The 16,023-nt window shown below is 38.8% G+C and overlaps 1 protein-coding gene across 1 annotated transcript in view; it reads left to right on the top strand.

Moving 5' to 3' along the window:
* The first annotated feature begins 8,331 nt into the window (after positions 1-8,331).
* The window catches only part of axin1 (axin 1), a 42,019-nt gene continuing 34,327 nt past the window's right edge, over positions 8,332-16,023 (top strand). The window contains exons 1-2 of the mRNA XM_016254919.1: positions 8,332-8,758; positions 10,754-11,719. Coding sequence (XP_016110405.1) covers positions 10,848-11,719 — 872 coding nt within the window. The 5' untranslated portion in view covers positions 8,332-8,758; positions 10,754-10,847. The remainder of the gene's footprint in view (positions 8,759-10,753; positions 11,720-16,023) is intronic.

The following is a 16,023-nucleotide window of genomic DNA, read 5'->3' as shown; positions in this document are numbered from 1 at the left end:
ACCATGTGATATTTCAGTTTTTCTTTTTTAATAAATCTGCAAAAATGTCAACAATTCTGTGTTTTTCTGTCAATATGGGGTGCTGTGTGTACATTAATGAGGAAAAAAATGAACTTAAATTATTTTAGCTGCAATATAACAAAGAGTGAAAAATTTAAGGGGGTCTGAATACTTTCCGTACCCACTGTATATATATACACAGTACACACACACACACACACACATGTAAAGGTTTTGGGTCAGTAAAACATTTTTTGTTAACAATTTTTGGTCAGCAAGGACACGCTAAATTGATCAAGAGTGACAGAAATGTCATTTATAAAGTTACAAAGTTACAAAACTTTATCAATCAGATTATCCTGGAAAAAATGTATCACAGTTTCCTCAAAAATATTAAGCAGCACAACTGTTTTAAAAATACTGAGCAAAGGGTCTGAATACTTAGGACCATGTGATATTTCAGTTTTTCTTTTTTACTAAATCTGCAAAAATGTCAACAATTCTGTGTTTTTCTGTCAATATGGGGTGCTGTGTGTACATTAATGAGGAAAAAAATGAACTTAAATTATTTTAGCTGCAATATAACAAAGAGTGAAAAATTTAAGGGGGTCTGAATACTTTCCGTACCCACTGTATATATATACACAGTACACACACACACACACACACACATGTAAAGGTTTTGGGTCAGTAAAACATTTTTTGTTAACAATTTTTGGTCAGCAAGGACACGCTAAATTGATCAAGAGTGACAGAAATGTCATTTATAAAGTTACAAAGTTACAAAACTTTATCAATCAGATTATCCTGGAAAAAATGTATCACAGTTTCCTCAAAAATATTAAGCAGCACAACTGTTTTAAACATTGAAAATAATAAGAAATGTTTCTTGAGCAGCAAATCAGCATAGAATTATTTCTGTAGGATTTTGTGACACTGAAGACTGGAGTAATGATGCTGAAAATTCAGCTTTGCATCACAGGAATAATTTACCTTTTAAAATATATTCATACGGAGCCATGCAAGACATGCAAGAAAAAATAAATAAATCGTGCGCACGATTTACTAATTCGTTCCCTCGATGTACTAAAACATGCACACGATTACTATTTCGTTCCCTCGATTTGCTAATTCGTTCCCTCGATTTGCTAAATCATGTGTACAATTTACTAATTCGTTCTCTCGATTTATAAATCGTGTGCACAACTTAGCAAATCGAGGGAACGAATTAGTAAATTGTGCGCACAATTTATAAATCGAGGGAATGAAATAGTAACTCGTGCGCACGATTTAGCCTACCATTTTTTTCCTGCATGCCATGTGCGGGGCTCCGTATATTTAAATATAAAACAGCAATGTTAAATTGTAATAATATTTCACAATATTACTGTTTTAACTGCATTTTGATCAAATAAGTGCAGCCTTGGTGAGCATATAAAACTCATTTCAAAATCGCAAAAAAAAAAAAAAAAAATCCTACCAAACCCAAACGTTTGAACAGCAGTGTTTATTGTATACTAACAAAATATTTGGCATGGTCATCAATTTCTTAGCAAATTTTTGGTGATCTTGGCTTGGCAAACCTTGACAAATGTTATTTTGTGAAAGTTAAGGTGTGTCAAATTCCAAGATGAATGCTTAACTACACCCAGTCTTGATTTCCCATGAGCAATTTGTAATATGTCATTAAATTCATGGTTCCACACAAACCACTCTTTCATTTTCAGATGAGCTAATCAAATAAAGTCATAAAAAGGAGGAACAGGACTTCACTTTCCAAAGGCCTTTGATCTTTTTGCAATGAATCCATGAGATTACATGCCAGATTATATCCAGGTGTTGAGTCATAACTTCAGAGGTTCAGAGCATACAAAGTAATATTCATCTTTAAGGCCTGCTAATTTTTTCAAAGGTAGGTCCTTTAACACTATACGGCCTGTAAGTGATAAGACATGAATTCCTTCACTGAACTAACTCATAAATCCAGAATGATCTTCTGCATATCATTTGCAGAGGTTGTGACTCTCTCACGTGCAATGTTCACCGGTCTGTGTCCACTCTGATGACACATTTCTTGCTCTTAGTCTTCAATAGGCTAAAAATGGGACGGAGGTTATTTGCATTTCCAGTAATATCTGTACGGTTTATAAGACTTTAAAACCATTCTTGAGCAGGATTATAAAGCGACGTACTTCCTGCTGCATGCTTTTTAATGACTGAAAGAAAAGAACAGTGTTTAAATCTCCTGCATTCTTTCTTTTACCACGATGCTTTCATCTTTTGTCAGATGGAGAGATACAATCCGAAATGTACCTTGATTCTAATCTCTTCTCTCACTGAGAGAGATGTGGAGGCCTTTTCAGACTCAGGTTTCTCATGTTTTACTGTGCTAAGTTCAGGCTGAGGATTTTGTTTTAAGTTATTTTTCAGTATGTTTAACTGAAATTTAAACAAGAACTTTATGCGCAAATAATATTTGCGCATTGCACACAAAAGGAACTTGTCATACAAGGAAGGGATTAACTTACAGCTGGCAAACTTCTCAAAAACTTGGTTAGATTACAGCACCTTGATAGCTGGAAAGAATTAAAAACAGATAGCGTGTCCAAGCTGTCACGGCAGAGCCATGAAATGTGTGTCAGTGACACTGCAGATGGAAAACTGAGATCATTTCCTCAAGGTTATAGTCCACAGTGACTGTACTGACCAACATACACACTACTGCACACTGAGTCTAAATCAAGCAGACTGACACATCTGCAGAATGCTTACAAAATGAATAGAGGTGCACTCAGTATGTTTTGTTTGCATTTAGTGTGTGACCTATCAGTTTAGATGAAGTTTGTTTACTAACTGCTGCCTCTTCGCATTGCTGTTTAATTCTTTTTTTGTTTTGTTCTTTTTCATCTGTTTTTGCCTTCTACTATGCACATATTCTTGCATTCACTCTTAAGAATCGTTTGCATGTTGTTGGTGGTTCTGGAGGCGTTTTGCAGTGTGGCAGCTGTGACTGTTGTGAATTTGCACTCGGTGCTTGATGTCCTGCTGTTTATCCTTGGTCTGTACTGTATATATGGAAGTCGGAGGTCATTGCTTAGGTTTCATCACTATAGCAGGGAATGATTGCTTGTTTGGATATTTTTTATAATTAGTGGATTTCACACATGCTGATCACTCAAGATTACGATGTTGACTCAGGCTTCGTAGTAATATTGTGTCAGCAGTACATAGACTTTAAGAAAAATCTGTAAAAATAGGGCCCAATAAACTTATAGATGTCATATTGAATTTTATGTGGATGAAAAAGGGGGTGCATTGTATACTTGCATTGTAAGACTCGCAGTCTTCACAGTGCCATGCCCTGTATAAAGGTCCTAGATCACATGTAATTTTTTAAAACTCACAAGTTTAAAAAAAAAACACAATTTTTGTCCACTTAACGTCTTTTGTAAAGATGTTTCATCAGTCAAACGATTTGTATGTTGTTAAACAACAGTCCAATTCAATGTACTTCTATGCCTCGCAGCCTCATTTTCATTCCTATCAAGAATTTTATTCTTAAAGGTCTATTTGCTGTGTTAATATGAAGGTAATTTTCCATATTGATTTTTCGCAGGAGTTTTACCCGTATTTCGTATTTCAAATGACACATTATGTGTTTTGCTTAAGAATTAAAGGAAATGTCTGTAAACTTGTCCTGGCCTTTTTAAAATACCAGTGCCCCAAAAATATGATTGATAAATGCTTATATAAAGATTACCATACAATGTGTGTTCAAGTATATATACATAAGTGTATATATATTTACACTTGTATATGCACACGTGCATGCGATTCATTTTTTTCTGATAATAAAATAAATAAATCGTGCGCACGATTTACTAATTCGTTCCCTCGATGTACTAAAACATGCACACGATTACTATTTCGTTCCCTCGATTTGCTAATTCGTTCCCTCGATTTGCTAAATCATGTGTACAATTTACTAATTCGTTCTCTCGATTTATAAATCGTGTGCACAACTTAGCAAATCGAGGGAACGAATTAGTAAATTGTGCGCACAATTTATAAATCGAGGGAATGAAATAGTAACTCGTGCGCACGATTTAGCCTACCATTTTTTTCCTGCATGCCATGTGCGGGGCTCCGTATATTTAAATATAAAACAGCAATGTTAAATTGTAATAATATTTCACAATATTACTGTTTTAACTGCATTTTGATCAAATAAGTGCAGCCTTGGTGAGCATATAAAACTCATTTCAAAATCGCAAAAAAAAAAAAAAAAAATCCTACCAAACCCAAACGTTTGAACAGCAGTGTTTATTGTATACTAACAAAATATTTGGCATGGTCATCAATTTCTTAGCAAATTTTTGGTGATCTTGGCTTGGCAAACCTTGACAAATGTTATTTTGTGAAAGTTAAGGTGTGTCAAATTCCAAGATGAATGCTTAACTACACCCAGTCTTGATTTCCCATGAGCAATTTGTAATATGTCATTAAATTCATGGTTCCACACAAACCACTCTTTCATTTTCAGATGAGCTAATCAAATAAAGTCATAAAATGGAGGAACAGGGCCAAATGCATTCCAAAGGCCTTTGATCTTTTTGCAATGAATCCATGAGATTACATGCCTGATTATATCCAGGTGTTGAGTCATAACTTCAGAGGTTCAGAGCATACAAAGTAATATTCATCTTTAAGGCCTGCTCATTTTTTCAAAGGCAGGTCCTTTAACACTATACGGCCCGTTCTAAGTCATAAGACTTGAATTCCTTCACTGATCCAACTCATAAATAAATCCAGAATTACCTTCTGCATATCATTTGCAGAGGTTTTGACTCTCACGTGTAATGTTCGCCTGTCCATATACACTCTGATGAAATATTTCTTGCCTTCAAAAGGCTAAAAATTGGACAGAGGATATTTGTATTTCCAGTCCAATCTGTAAAGTTTGCAAGACTTTAAAAACATTCTTGAGCAGGATTATAAAGATACATACTTCCTGCTGCATGCTTTTTCATGACTGAAAGAAAAGAACAGTGTTTAAATCTCCTGCATTCTTTCTTTTACCACGTTGCTTTCATCTTTTGTCAGATGGACAGATACAATGCGAAATGTACCTTGATTCTAATCTCTAGTCACACTGAGAGAGTTGGCTTTTTCATACTCGGGTTTCTCATGTTTTACTGTGTTAAGCTCAGGCTGGGGATTTTATTTGATTTTAGTTTTTTTTATATGTTTAATTGAAATTTGAACAAGAACTTTATGTGTAAACAATATTTGTATATTGCACACAAAATGAACTTACTGTACAAGGAAGGGATTCACTTACCTGGCAAACTTTGTTAGATTACAGCACCTTGATAGCTGGAAAGAATTAAAAACAGATAGCGTGTCCAAGCTGTCACGGCAGAGCCATGAAATGTGTGTCAATGACATTGCAGATGGAAAACTGAGATAACTTCCTCAAGGTTATAGTCCACTCTGACTGTACTAATCAACATGCATACAGCTGTGCATACATACAGGCCTGTCCTTGAGACTAAATCATACAGACTGACACATCTGCAGAATGCTTACAAAATAGATATTAGAGGTGCACTCAGAATGGTTTTGTTTGCTTTCAGTGTGGTTTTGGGCTGACTTATCAGTTTGGATGAAGTTTGTTTGCTAACTGCTGCCTCTTCACACTAAAGCGGTTTAATTATCTTTTGTTTTGTTCCTTTTCGGCTGTTTATTTTGTGTCTTATACTACACACATTCATACAATGCACATTCTTGCATTCACTCTCAAGAATTTGTTGCATGTTGTTGGTGGTTCTGGAGACGTTTTGCAGTGTAGCAGCTGTGACTGTTGTGAATTTCCACTAATTTGAAGACCTGCTGTTTATCCTTGGTCTGTGCATATGGAAGCCGGAGGTCATTGCTTATGTTTCATCACTATAGCAGGGAATGATTGCTTGTTTGGATATTTTTTATAACTAGTGGATTTCACACAAGTCTACACTGTTGGATTTAGGCACCGTTGTAATATTGTGTCTACAGTACATAGGTTCATTAAGAACATAAAATCAGTAAAAATAGGGCCCAATAGACTTCAGACAGGGTAGATGCCATATTAGATTTTATGTGGATGAAAAAGAGGGTGCATTGTATAGATTTGCATAGTCTTTACAATGCCCTGTATAAAGGTCCTAGATCACATGTAGTTTTCAAAACTCACAACTTAAAAAAAAATGTTGTACTTAAAGTCTTTTGGAAAGATGTTACATCAACAATTTGTATGTTGTTAAAGAACAGTACAATCTATTGAACATAATGCACTTCTCACAGCCTCGTTTTTAGTCCTGTCAAATATTAAATATGGCTCTACCCTGATTAACGTCTATTTACTGTGTTAATATGAAGGAATTTTCCATATTGATTTTTCGCAGGTGTTTTACCCATATTTTGAATTACGCATTGCATTGTGTTTTGCTTAAGGGTTAAAGGAAATGTCTGTAAACTTGTCCTGGCCAGGGGCGTCACTACACCTTTTTTTTAAATGCCACTGTGCCCCAGTGGAATATTACTGATAAATGCTTATTTAAAGACACTGACCTGTGAATCATTTTTTTCTTATAATATTTCAGCAATCAGTGTTTTTTATGAGCTGTTTAGAATAAGAACAAGTGATGCCAGATTTGTGAATGAACCACTGTTTTGATCGAATCGGCCAAACAGGTTTGCATAAAGGTCTAAAATGGTTTAAGATTCAGTTTGATTCATTAGGACAGTTTACTCATGCACTGAATTGCTTGCAGCAATATTTACCATTGTAGGAAACAATGATGAAGAAGCTCTTTAGTGCGTGTGCAGCAACATTATACTGCAGGTAAATATGATTCATATCCATTTACATCCAAAACACAATTTAAAGCTGCAGTCCGTAACTTTTTTGTGTTCAAATTTAACAACATGTATATAATAAGCCAGTACACCATCAATCCATTTTCCAAACCGTGTTTTTGGCTTATCCAGAATCCCTACGGTACACCTATAATAAATGTTTATATTCTGACTATTTTAGACTGGTTTGGGTAGGTACCGCTGCGGAGTAGCCCAGTACCTGCGTGATTCGTCATAGACATAACAGAGAGAAGTAGCTCCGGCTACAATGTTCTTCCGCAAGACGCATACAGTTCTGTTTATTAACCGCTAGAGCGCCAAAAGTTACGGACTGCAGCTTTAAAGAAACACTCCACTATTTTTTAAAATAGGCTCATTTTCCAACTCCCCTAGAGTTAAACAGTTGAGTTTTACCGTTTTCGAATCCATTCAGCCGATCTCCGGGTCTGGCGGTAGCACTTTTAGCTGTAGCTTAGCATAGATCATTGAATGTGATTAGACCATTAGCATCTCGCTCAAAAATGACCAAAGAGTTTCTATATTTTTCCTATTTAAAACTTGACTCTTCTGTAGTTACATCGTGTACTAAGACCGACTGAAAATGAAAAGTTGCGATTTTCTAGGCCGATATGGCGAGGAGCTATACTCTCATTCCGGCGTCATAATCAAGGAACTTTGCTGCCGTACCATGGGTGCCGCAGGCGCAATGATATTACGCAGCGCCTGAAAATAGGCTAACTTCTGTCAACATAACCAACGTGACCACCTGCTTGCACAGGGAGCGTGCTGCGTAATATCATTGCGCCTGCTGCACCCATGGTATTGCAGCAAAGTTCCTTGATTATTACGCCGGAATGAGAGTATAGTTCATTTTCCGTCGGTCTTAGTACTCGATGTAACTATAGAAGAGTCAAGTTTTAAATAGGAAAAATATAGAAACTCTTTGGTCATTTTTGAGCGAGATGCTAACGGTCTAATCAGATTCAATGATCTATGCTAAGCTACAGCTAAAAGTGCTACCGCCAGACCCGGAGATCGGCTGAATGGATTCGAAAACTGTAAAACTCAACTGTTTAACTCTAGGGGAGTTGGAAAATGAGCCTTTTTTCAAAAATAGTGGCGTGTTCCTTTTAAAGAAGAGTACCAAAATATGGGCACACTTTTTTTTCTACTGATGAAAGGCTATAAACGCCCCTAGCATTAAATTACCAGTACATCTTCCAAGTTTGTTTGTTTTCTTATAGTGCAGACTAGGTATGTTTATATATTATTCGGTATGCTTGTTTGGTTTAGATCAAGTGAAAAGTAAACAATATTATAAGTAGTACTAGTAGCAACGGGTGAACTATGTGACTCGGCAGGTCATGTGATGTCAACATGGCGGCGCCCATGAGGGGGCGACCTGCTCATTGTAGAATCAAACAGCTTTTTCTAGAAGACTGCTAGCTTATCTCCTCATGCCTATATCATTTTAATTATATTCCTCGAGGCGCTGTTCACCTCTAAATGGTTTAATTGGCAAAACGTATTTCTGAGAGCACATCTACTGTGTAGTGGAAGTGAATCGAAGGCGCTCCTCACACACTCCAGGGTTTCCTCGCCTTCATCCCCCCCTCCCCTTTTTTCTTTCTCCAGGCGGCAGTGTGATTTCTGGCCGTGCGCGGCGCTGCACATCTCCTGCTCCTCTCTCTCACTCGCACACGGGCACAGGAGTGTGAGAGACAGCCATGGAGAGGTGGAGAAGCGACTGTTTTCTTTGTTATTTTTAAACTCCGAGATCCGCATCGATGACACGATTCGCATCTCGCCGCATACAACGCTATTCCCGATGCGCTCGAAAGCGGAAAGTAGGTTCTCACAGGTACAGTACGGAACACTTTTTTCCCTCCTCCTGGCTTGGGTGTAATGGGGGTTTGCGGTAGCTGTGTGTGTGTGAGAGTGTGTGTGTGTGTGAGTGAGAGAGAGAGAGAGAGAGATGAAATGCACCGTCGCTTTTTCGCTGCTCGCGGTCGAATGCTCCGCGAGGTCGGAGACGCGCTTATAAAGCTCTCGCGCTTGGTTTATCGGCGCGTGTTGGAGTGCGAAAATCAGTGTTGCAAAGTTGCACACTAGTCCCTGGGCTGCGGAAGGGCCTGGCTGTGTGTGTGTGTGTGTGTGTGTGTGTGTATGGAGTTTGTTTCTTACTTTCCCCTCCCCCATCCGCTGCTGCTGAGGCCGAGACTTGAATGCGATGAATGTGGGGCTCACTTCAAAGCAGATCGTGAGGGCAGCAAAAGGGTGTTGTAATGCCGTCAGCGAAGGAAAAACGCAGCGAACGCGATCCGTTTTTAGATGGCCGCGTTTTTTCCCCCCGTGCGTAAGTGGGATGATCGGATATTTTGGCGTTTGTAGCGGTTAAAGATGGCTAGCGTGCTGTGACAACGTGTTCTCACACTAGTTGAGTCGGATCAGTAGAACAAGCTCGCTAGAAATGTCGGCCCGTGCACTCAAAGATGGTGAAAGTGTTTTTCCATCACCATCTTTGCTCACTTGTTCGGGAAGGTGTCGCGCCGCACGTAACGTTACTTCCTCTCGCGCGTTACGCTCTTTGATGCGGTTGATGTTCGCTCTATTTATGTTTTTATCTTATCACGGCATGTTTTGCTTTGTAGCTAGCTAGTAGTCTCCCTAGGTTAGCACTAGGGGCGTTTAGCGGGGCTTTGCTTTTAAACTACATCATTAGTGTGCGTAAAATGTTTATAAATTCGCATCTTGTGCTGGATTAGCCTGCTAGCTCATCGCCATTGAAGTTCGCGCTGGTAAAGTTATCGACTAGGAAAGCTCAAGGTTTCTTTCCTCCTTAGCTCGCTTATCAAGAACATGAGACGAAATCTAGTTGGCAGGCAGTCACAGGTTGTAAAATCGGAACTTGAAAGTGTTGGATTTATGGTTGGTGTCATAAAGTGTGTCACAGGTGAGTGTTTGTGCCACGATGGCTGCCTTTTTTTTGGCTATCTTTGCTTTAAGATAGTTGCCTGAGGCCACTGTAAGTTTAATGGGGTTGTAGAACCCTGCAGTGTTTAATTAAACCTAGATGCACAGGTTTTAAATTGCCCAAAACGTGTACCGTTGGAGCTATTATTACAATGTAATTGACTCGTATCTCTTTAAAGTTGAAAATGTTTAATTCTTGTATGGTAACAATTATTTTACAGTGTCCTTGTCACACGCTACATGTACTAACAGTAAATTATGCATAGTCGCAAGCAGCTAACTCTATAGTAAATATATGTTGTTCATTCATATTTGTCTGTTTACATTGTAACTAGTACACATTAAAATAAACTAACCTCCTTTACTTGTCTAATCTTGTAATGCTATATGCAATGAGCAGAATTTGTTGTGTTCATTCATATTTGTCTGTTTACATTGTAACTAGTACACATTAAAATAAACTAACCTCCTTGTCTAATCTTGTAATGCTATATGCAATGAGCAGAATTTGTTGGAATACGCTTGATTTGCTTCTTGTGACAATTGGTGATACAAAAATGATTGATTTGCTTGATATATCTGCTACAGTGTTACACAACTTATCACCTTAAATCCAGTGTTCTGAGAAAACTATTTTATGAAATCAATTTGAGTTGTTGGTGACACTGTTGTCCTCTCTGTAATGTTATTCTCTCATTTTATATATTCGTGTTTGTTGATATGAAATGTTACACCCACATTCAGGTAGAAGTCTTTGCGTCAGTTATTTGGTTCTTGAACTGATCAGCACTATTTTATACAGGGTTTTACATTGTTTTTACACTGCATCATTGTGACAAGTGTTTATGAATGTTTTCCCATGCCTTTCCCTCTTCTCTTATAGGAGGAATTCTTTCGCAGTGGCATTAATAGAAGCCTGGATATAAACTTTCTGCCTTGTGGGCTGTACTGGGACAGGGTGCAGGAACACTGTGAGCATGAGCGTAAACGAGACGGCCTGTTATCTGCCCGACGTGGGCGGCAGCTTCACTGAGGATGCCCCCAGACCCCCGGTCCCTGGGGAGGAGGGTGATCTGGTTTCCAGAGATGGACGGCAATACAGCCACAGTTTTTACTCGTCTAAGAGCGAGAGCCTCAAGAACGAGACCTCCATAGCTACGCCCAGAAGACCCGACCTGGATCTGGGCTATGAGCCTGAGGGTAGCGCTTCCCCGACACCACCCTACCTGAAGTGGGCAGAGTCTTTGCACTCGCTTTTAGATGACCAAGATGGCATCCACTTGTTCAGGACTTTCCTCAAACAGGAGGACTGCGCCGACATGCTGGACTTCTGGTTCGCCTGCAGCGGCTTCCGCAAGCAGGAGGCCAACGAAGGCAACGAGAAGATGCTGAAACTCGCGAAAGCCATTTACAAAAAATACATCTTGGATAACAACGGAATTGTGTCCAGGCAGATCAAACCGGCCACCAAGAGCTTCATCAAGGACTGCGTGATGAAGCTTCACATCGATCCTGCCATGTTTGACCAGGCGCAAACTGAAATTCAGACTATGATGGAAGAAAACAGCTACCCTTTGTTTTTAAAGTCCGACATATACTTGGAATACACCAGGACGGGCGGAGAGAGTCCCAAACTATTCAGCGACCAGAACTCGGTGTCAGGCAACGGCAAAGCACTGCCGGGCTACTTGCCAACTCTGAACGAAGACGAGGAATGGCGGTGCGAACAGGAGCAGAACCACGAAAGCGACCCCACTCCCAGCAACAGGCTGACCCAGAAGCTGCTCATGGAAACCGTGCCTCAGCGGGTGGCCAGCACTAAAAGATATCAGGACAACCGTGAATACAGGTAAATCCCTGCAGCTTTGAAAAGCTTCTCTCCCTTCTTCCATTCCCCTTCCCCCCTCGCGGTGCAAGCGCAGTCAGAAGAAAAAGATAAAAAGGGAATCGGAGTTAAGCACAGCCTTCCACAGGAGATGAGAGGAATGCAGTATAGGCAGAAACCTCTAAGTAGCAGCGACTGAGGTAGCAAGACAGATAGTGGGTCGCAGCGTTGTCTTTACCTACTGCGAGTTGGTGCAAGTGGGTACTCTTTGTGTTCTCCATGCAGGTGTCTCTTGAATGGCAGGCTTTGCAGCAGAATAAAGGTTTCTTCAGGAGAACCACAACATGGATTCTCTTTAGAATGTGCACAAAGGAAGAAACTGCATTGAATATTTTGTGAGAAAGAAAAAATGTGCACACTCCAAAAAGTTTTGGGGTATAGATTGAACAGATGCGTTCAGGGACGTTTTATGTATCTGATCTAATGCACTTTGAAGCCCACAGCTGTGTATAGATTTGGTGTTTTTCTGAATGTGTTCAGATCTCTATCTCTCATACCACCCATGGTTTGCGCGCCGAGCGAGCGTATTGGAATGTATGCTTCAGGTATTGTGTTTTGAAATGAATTTTTTGTGCTCAGGCATTCCCGAGGCATTCCTTACTACCGGTTGTGATGGCCTATTGTGCTCTTTTAACGCTCGTATCTTTCTCATTCGTATCGCACATCGCTTAATCTGGAGAGACATGCTTTTTAAGCCGTGCTGTGAAATTTACAGCAAATCACTTGATGCATCAGAGCCTCGAGTCCCTCCATATGAGCAAAATGGGATTTAGAGATGTGACTGCTAAATACTTTAATCCTTGTCCTGCTGGAATAGAAAGTGGTGCATGTGGGCCTTTGAACAGCCTCTGCTGAAGATTACAAAGCTTTCCATCCTTGATTTAAAAGCAAATATCGACAGGTGCTTTCACAATGACATATCAAAGCAATAAGCCACTCCAGGTTTGAGGTGTTCATAGGCTTTTACCATGGTAAAATCACTTTTAACTTTTACATGTGCCGTTATAATCAAGCTACAGCAGCTTTTTGTGCAGTCAAGCTGCGAGTGTTATTGTCCACACATTCATTATGCAATGTACTATCGAATATGTGAAGGGTTGGATGCATGTTGCCACATCTGTCAAATTTTCAGTTTTTGTTAGTCCAATTTGATAGTCCACTCAAAAATAAAAATTCTATCATTTAATCAGCCTTGTATCATTCCAAACCTGCATGACTGACGACATATGTGGAACATAAAAGAAGATATTTTGTGAAATGTCTCAGTGTTTTTGTCCATTCAGTGGAAGTCAATGGTAACCAAATTGTTTGGTGAAACAAAATCCAATTTTGTGATCTATAGACGAAAGTAAGTGACACAGGTTTTGAATGATGTGAGGGTGAGTAAATACTAACAGAATCTTGGATTGGTGTGATTTTTAGTGTGGACCGTTAATGTTTGTGTGGACCTTTTAATGTTTGGGTCAGTGGTTCTCAACTTTTATACTTCAGGACCCGCATTGTTATATTCAAAGGCCCCATGATTTTTCTAGTTGTTTGTAATTTACTGGTTAAGAATAAGACAATTTTTTTTATTTTTTTTTACTCTCAATTACTCTACCTAATAAAAATATTTTGGAGCTTAGCATAACTAGAAAAATGGGCATGCATTTCCTAAAAAAGGCCTTGATTTTTATTAATTGTCATGACTTTTACATGACTAAAATGTCAATTTTTTTAAGACCATGAGACCTTTGAAAAAAAAAAATTCTTGAAGTGAATTATACAAGAAATTTTGATTTTGAGATGCTTTGGTTTGTTATTGGTTGTTTTTTCTTATTTCTTATTAAATAATTGTAAGTCATCTGCATGCCCCCTTAGATGTTTCCTGAAGCCCCTGGCTGAGAAACACTGATGTAAATGCATTTACTGTGAACATCCTATTACTTTTATAAAACTTAGGCTAAAAGATTAATTAAAACGGCAATATCAATAGTTTGTAAATAATCACAATCAGAATAAACAATTATTCTTATATTGCCTGTTTACAGCTGTGATACAACATGCACATTAATTTCAAATGGCATTTTAACCACACCTTTGAATGCAGGTCATCCAAATTGAATCGGAGTCTGAACTATCATTTACTTAATGTGAATTTCTGCATTTGTACAACATGTTTTTCCTCTCTCGGTGCTAAAGCTTAAATTCTAAGCAGGCATGGAGGAGCAGGAGGAGGATTTACACAGCCTGATTTAGCCTCTGTAAAATGCTCAAGCATACATTGTGCTCCACTGCTCTGATGTGCTCAACTGCACTGTGTTCACTGCTGGCACTCCTCTCGCAAAGAGATTGAAAATTGTGGAAATCTACCCCTAGAAGTTGACCCAGTTTTCTCTCAACTGTCTGAGACAAACCTTGACATCTGTTGATGGTGCAGTAACCCTGTTCTGTCCAAAACCTCAGCGCTTTAGATGTTCAGGTGAGGTATAAAAATGAGAAACATCCCCAGGAGTGTTCTGAAAGGAAATGTGCCTCTCTTTGAGATTGTTTTGCAGTATCTTCTTCCTTTCCTCCTTTTGACTCGCATCTAACAGTTTGTTTAGCATTCGGAGGGCTTTGCATAGCATTTTAATTTTTGAATGTTGTTAAAGGGTACTACTTTTAACAAGCTTTAACATGACAAATGAAAGACTCTGACAGATTGATATTGTTAAACCGCAGAAACACCCTCCACTCTCCACCCAGCTCAACGTATGTTCCATTGCCTCTGGACCTGATATGTTTTTAATTAGCGGGGGCAATGCATTTGTGCGGCTGTGTTCAAATGATTTTTTCATTAGGCCTACATGAAGTATTTGGCTGGAATTACAGAAAGACATCACGTTTATTTTTTAAATAGCCTTTTAGGTAAATGCTTTAGGGTTTCATGCATGTAAATTTTGCAGGAGTCATATGTCTTTGATTTGCTGGCAAAAAAAGGAAGTGAGGGAATGCAGAAGTTTCTCAGTATATGGTAATGTACTGCCGGTTAGTTTGGTAATAAGGCCACAGTGATTGTATGTAATGTGTATCGTTAAGTCTAGAAATAAATCCTAGGCTTTACCAAGAGCAGTGGTCAAAATATAAATCCAAGAGGAATTTGTTCCAGCAGGAATAAGTATGAATATCTTTTTTTGATCTCTTTTCACTGAAGTAGGTGTGCACAATATGTATGTGCCATATTTGTGACCCTGGACCACAAAACCTAATTTTTTAAAATTTAGATTTATTCATCATCTGAAAGCTGAATAAATAAGCTTTCAATTGATGAATGGTTTGTTAGGATAGGACAGTATTTGGCCCGAGATACAACTATTTGAAAATCTGGAATCTGAGGGTGCAAAAAAATCAAAACACTGAGAAAATCACCTTTAAAGTTGTCCAAATGAAGTTCTTAGCAATGCATATTACTAATCAAAAATTAAGTTTTGATATATTTACAGTAGGAAATTTACAAAATATCTTCATGGAACATGATCTTTACTTAAAGGGGTCATATGATGCTGCTAAAAAGAACATTATTTTGTGTATTTGGTCTAATGAAATGTGTTTATGCGGTTTAAGGTTAAAAAAACACATTATTTTCCACATACTGTACATTTACTATTTCTCCTCTATGCCCCGCCTTTCTGAAACATCTGAATATTTGGGTTGAAGTGTTCTGGAACAGTGTTGTAAATACAACTTAACCACTGATTTCTAGTCGTGTCCATTTTTGGAAGGCCAAACAAAGTAGTTTCGCTTTCACAACGAAACACAGCGTCAACCACATGTGACTATACCCCGGGCTGGACTCCGCTTAGTCCACGGTGAAAGCTGATCCGGCGATCGACAGAGCAAAGTTGTAGTATATCCTCAGCAACCAGCACGGATCAGCTCCAGGCATGACGAAGCAGATATCGTCCTCTTTTGGAAGACCAAACAAAGTAGTTTTGCTTTCACAACGAGAAACGGCACCTTCACGACATGGCGGCGGCAACAACAATACTACAGCAAGAATAAAAGTTATGCCTTCTTTCTTTGCGTGAACATTTGGGCGGCATTATGCAAATCTTCCCACATAGTGATGTAGACATGTGGGGGCGTGTTAGAACGAACCGTTTTAGGTAGGCGTGGTTGACTCTTAACTTTTATAAAGAATATCTCTTTGGATTTGAGACTTTAGTCTTTGCAACTTTATAAATTTTCTTTATGCACCAAGAGCTTGTAACACTCCAAAGAGAAAGGAAAAATTTAAATCGCATCAT

Source organism: Sinocyclocheilus grahami, unplaced genomic scaffold (assembly GCF_001515645.1).
Source record: "Sinocyclocheilus grahami isolate Dianchi unplaced genomic scaffold, SAMN03320097.WGS_v1.1 scaffold1294.1, whole genome shotgun sequence".
NCBI classification, from domain to species: domain Eukaryota; kingdom Metazoa; phylum Chordata; class Actinopteri; order Cypriniformes; family Cyprinidae; genus Sinocyclocheilus; species Sinocyclocheilus grahami.
Note: the sequence above shows the minus strand (reverse complement) of the source record. Positions and strands in the feature narration are given on the sequence as shown.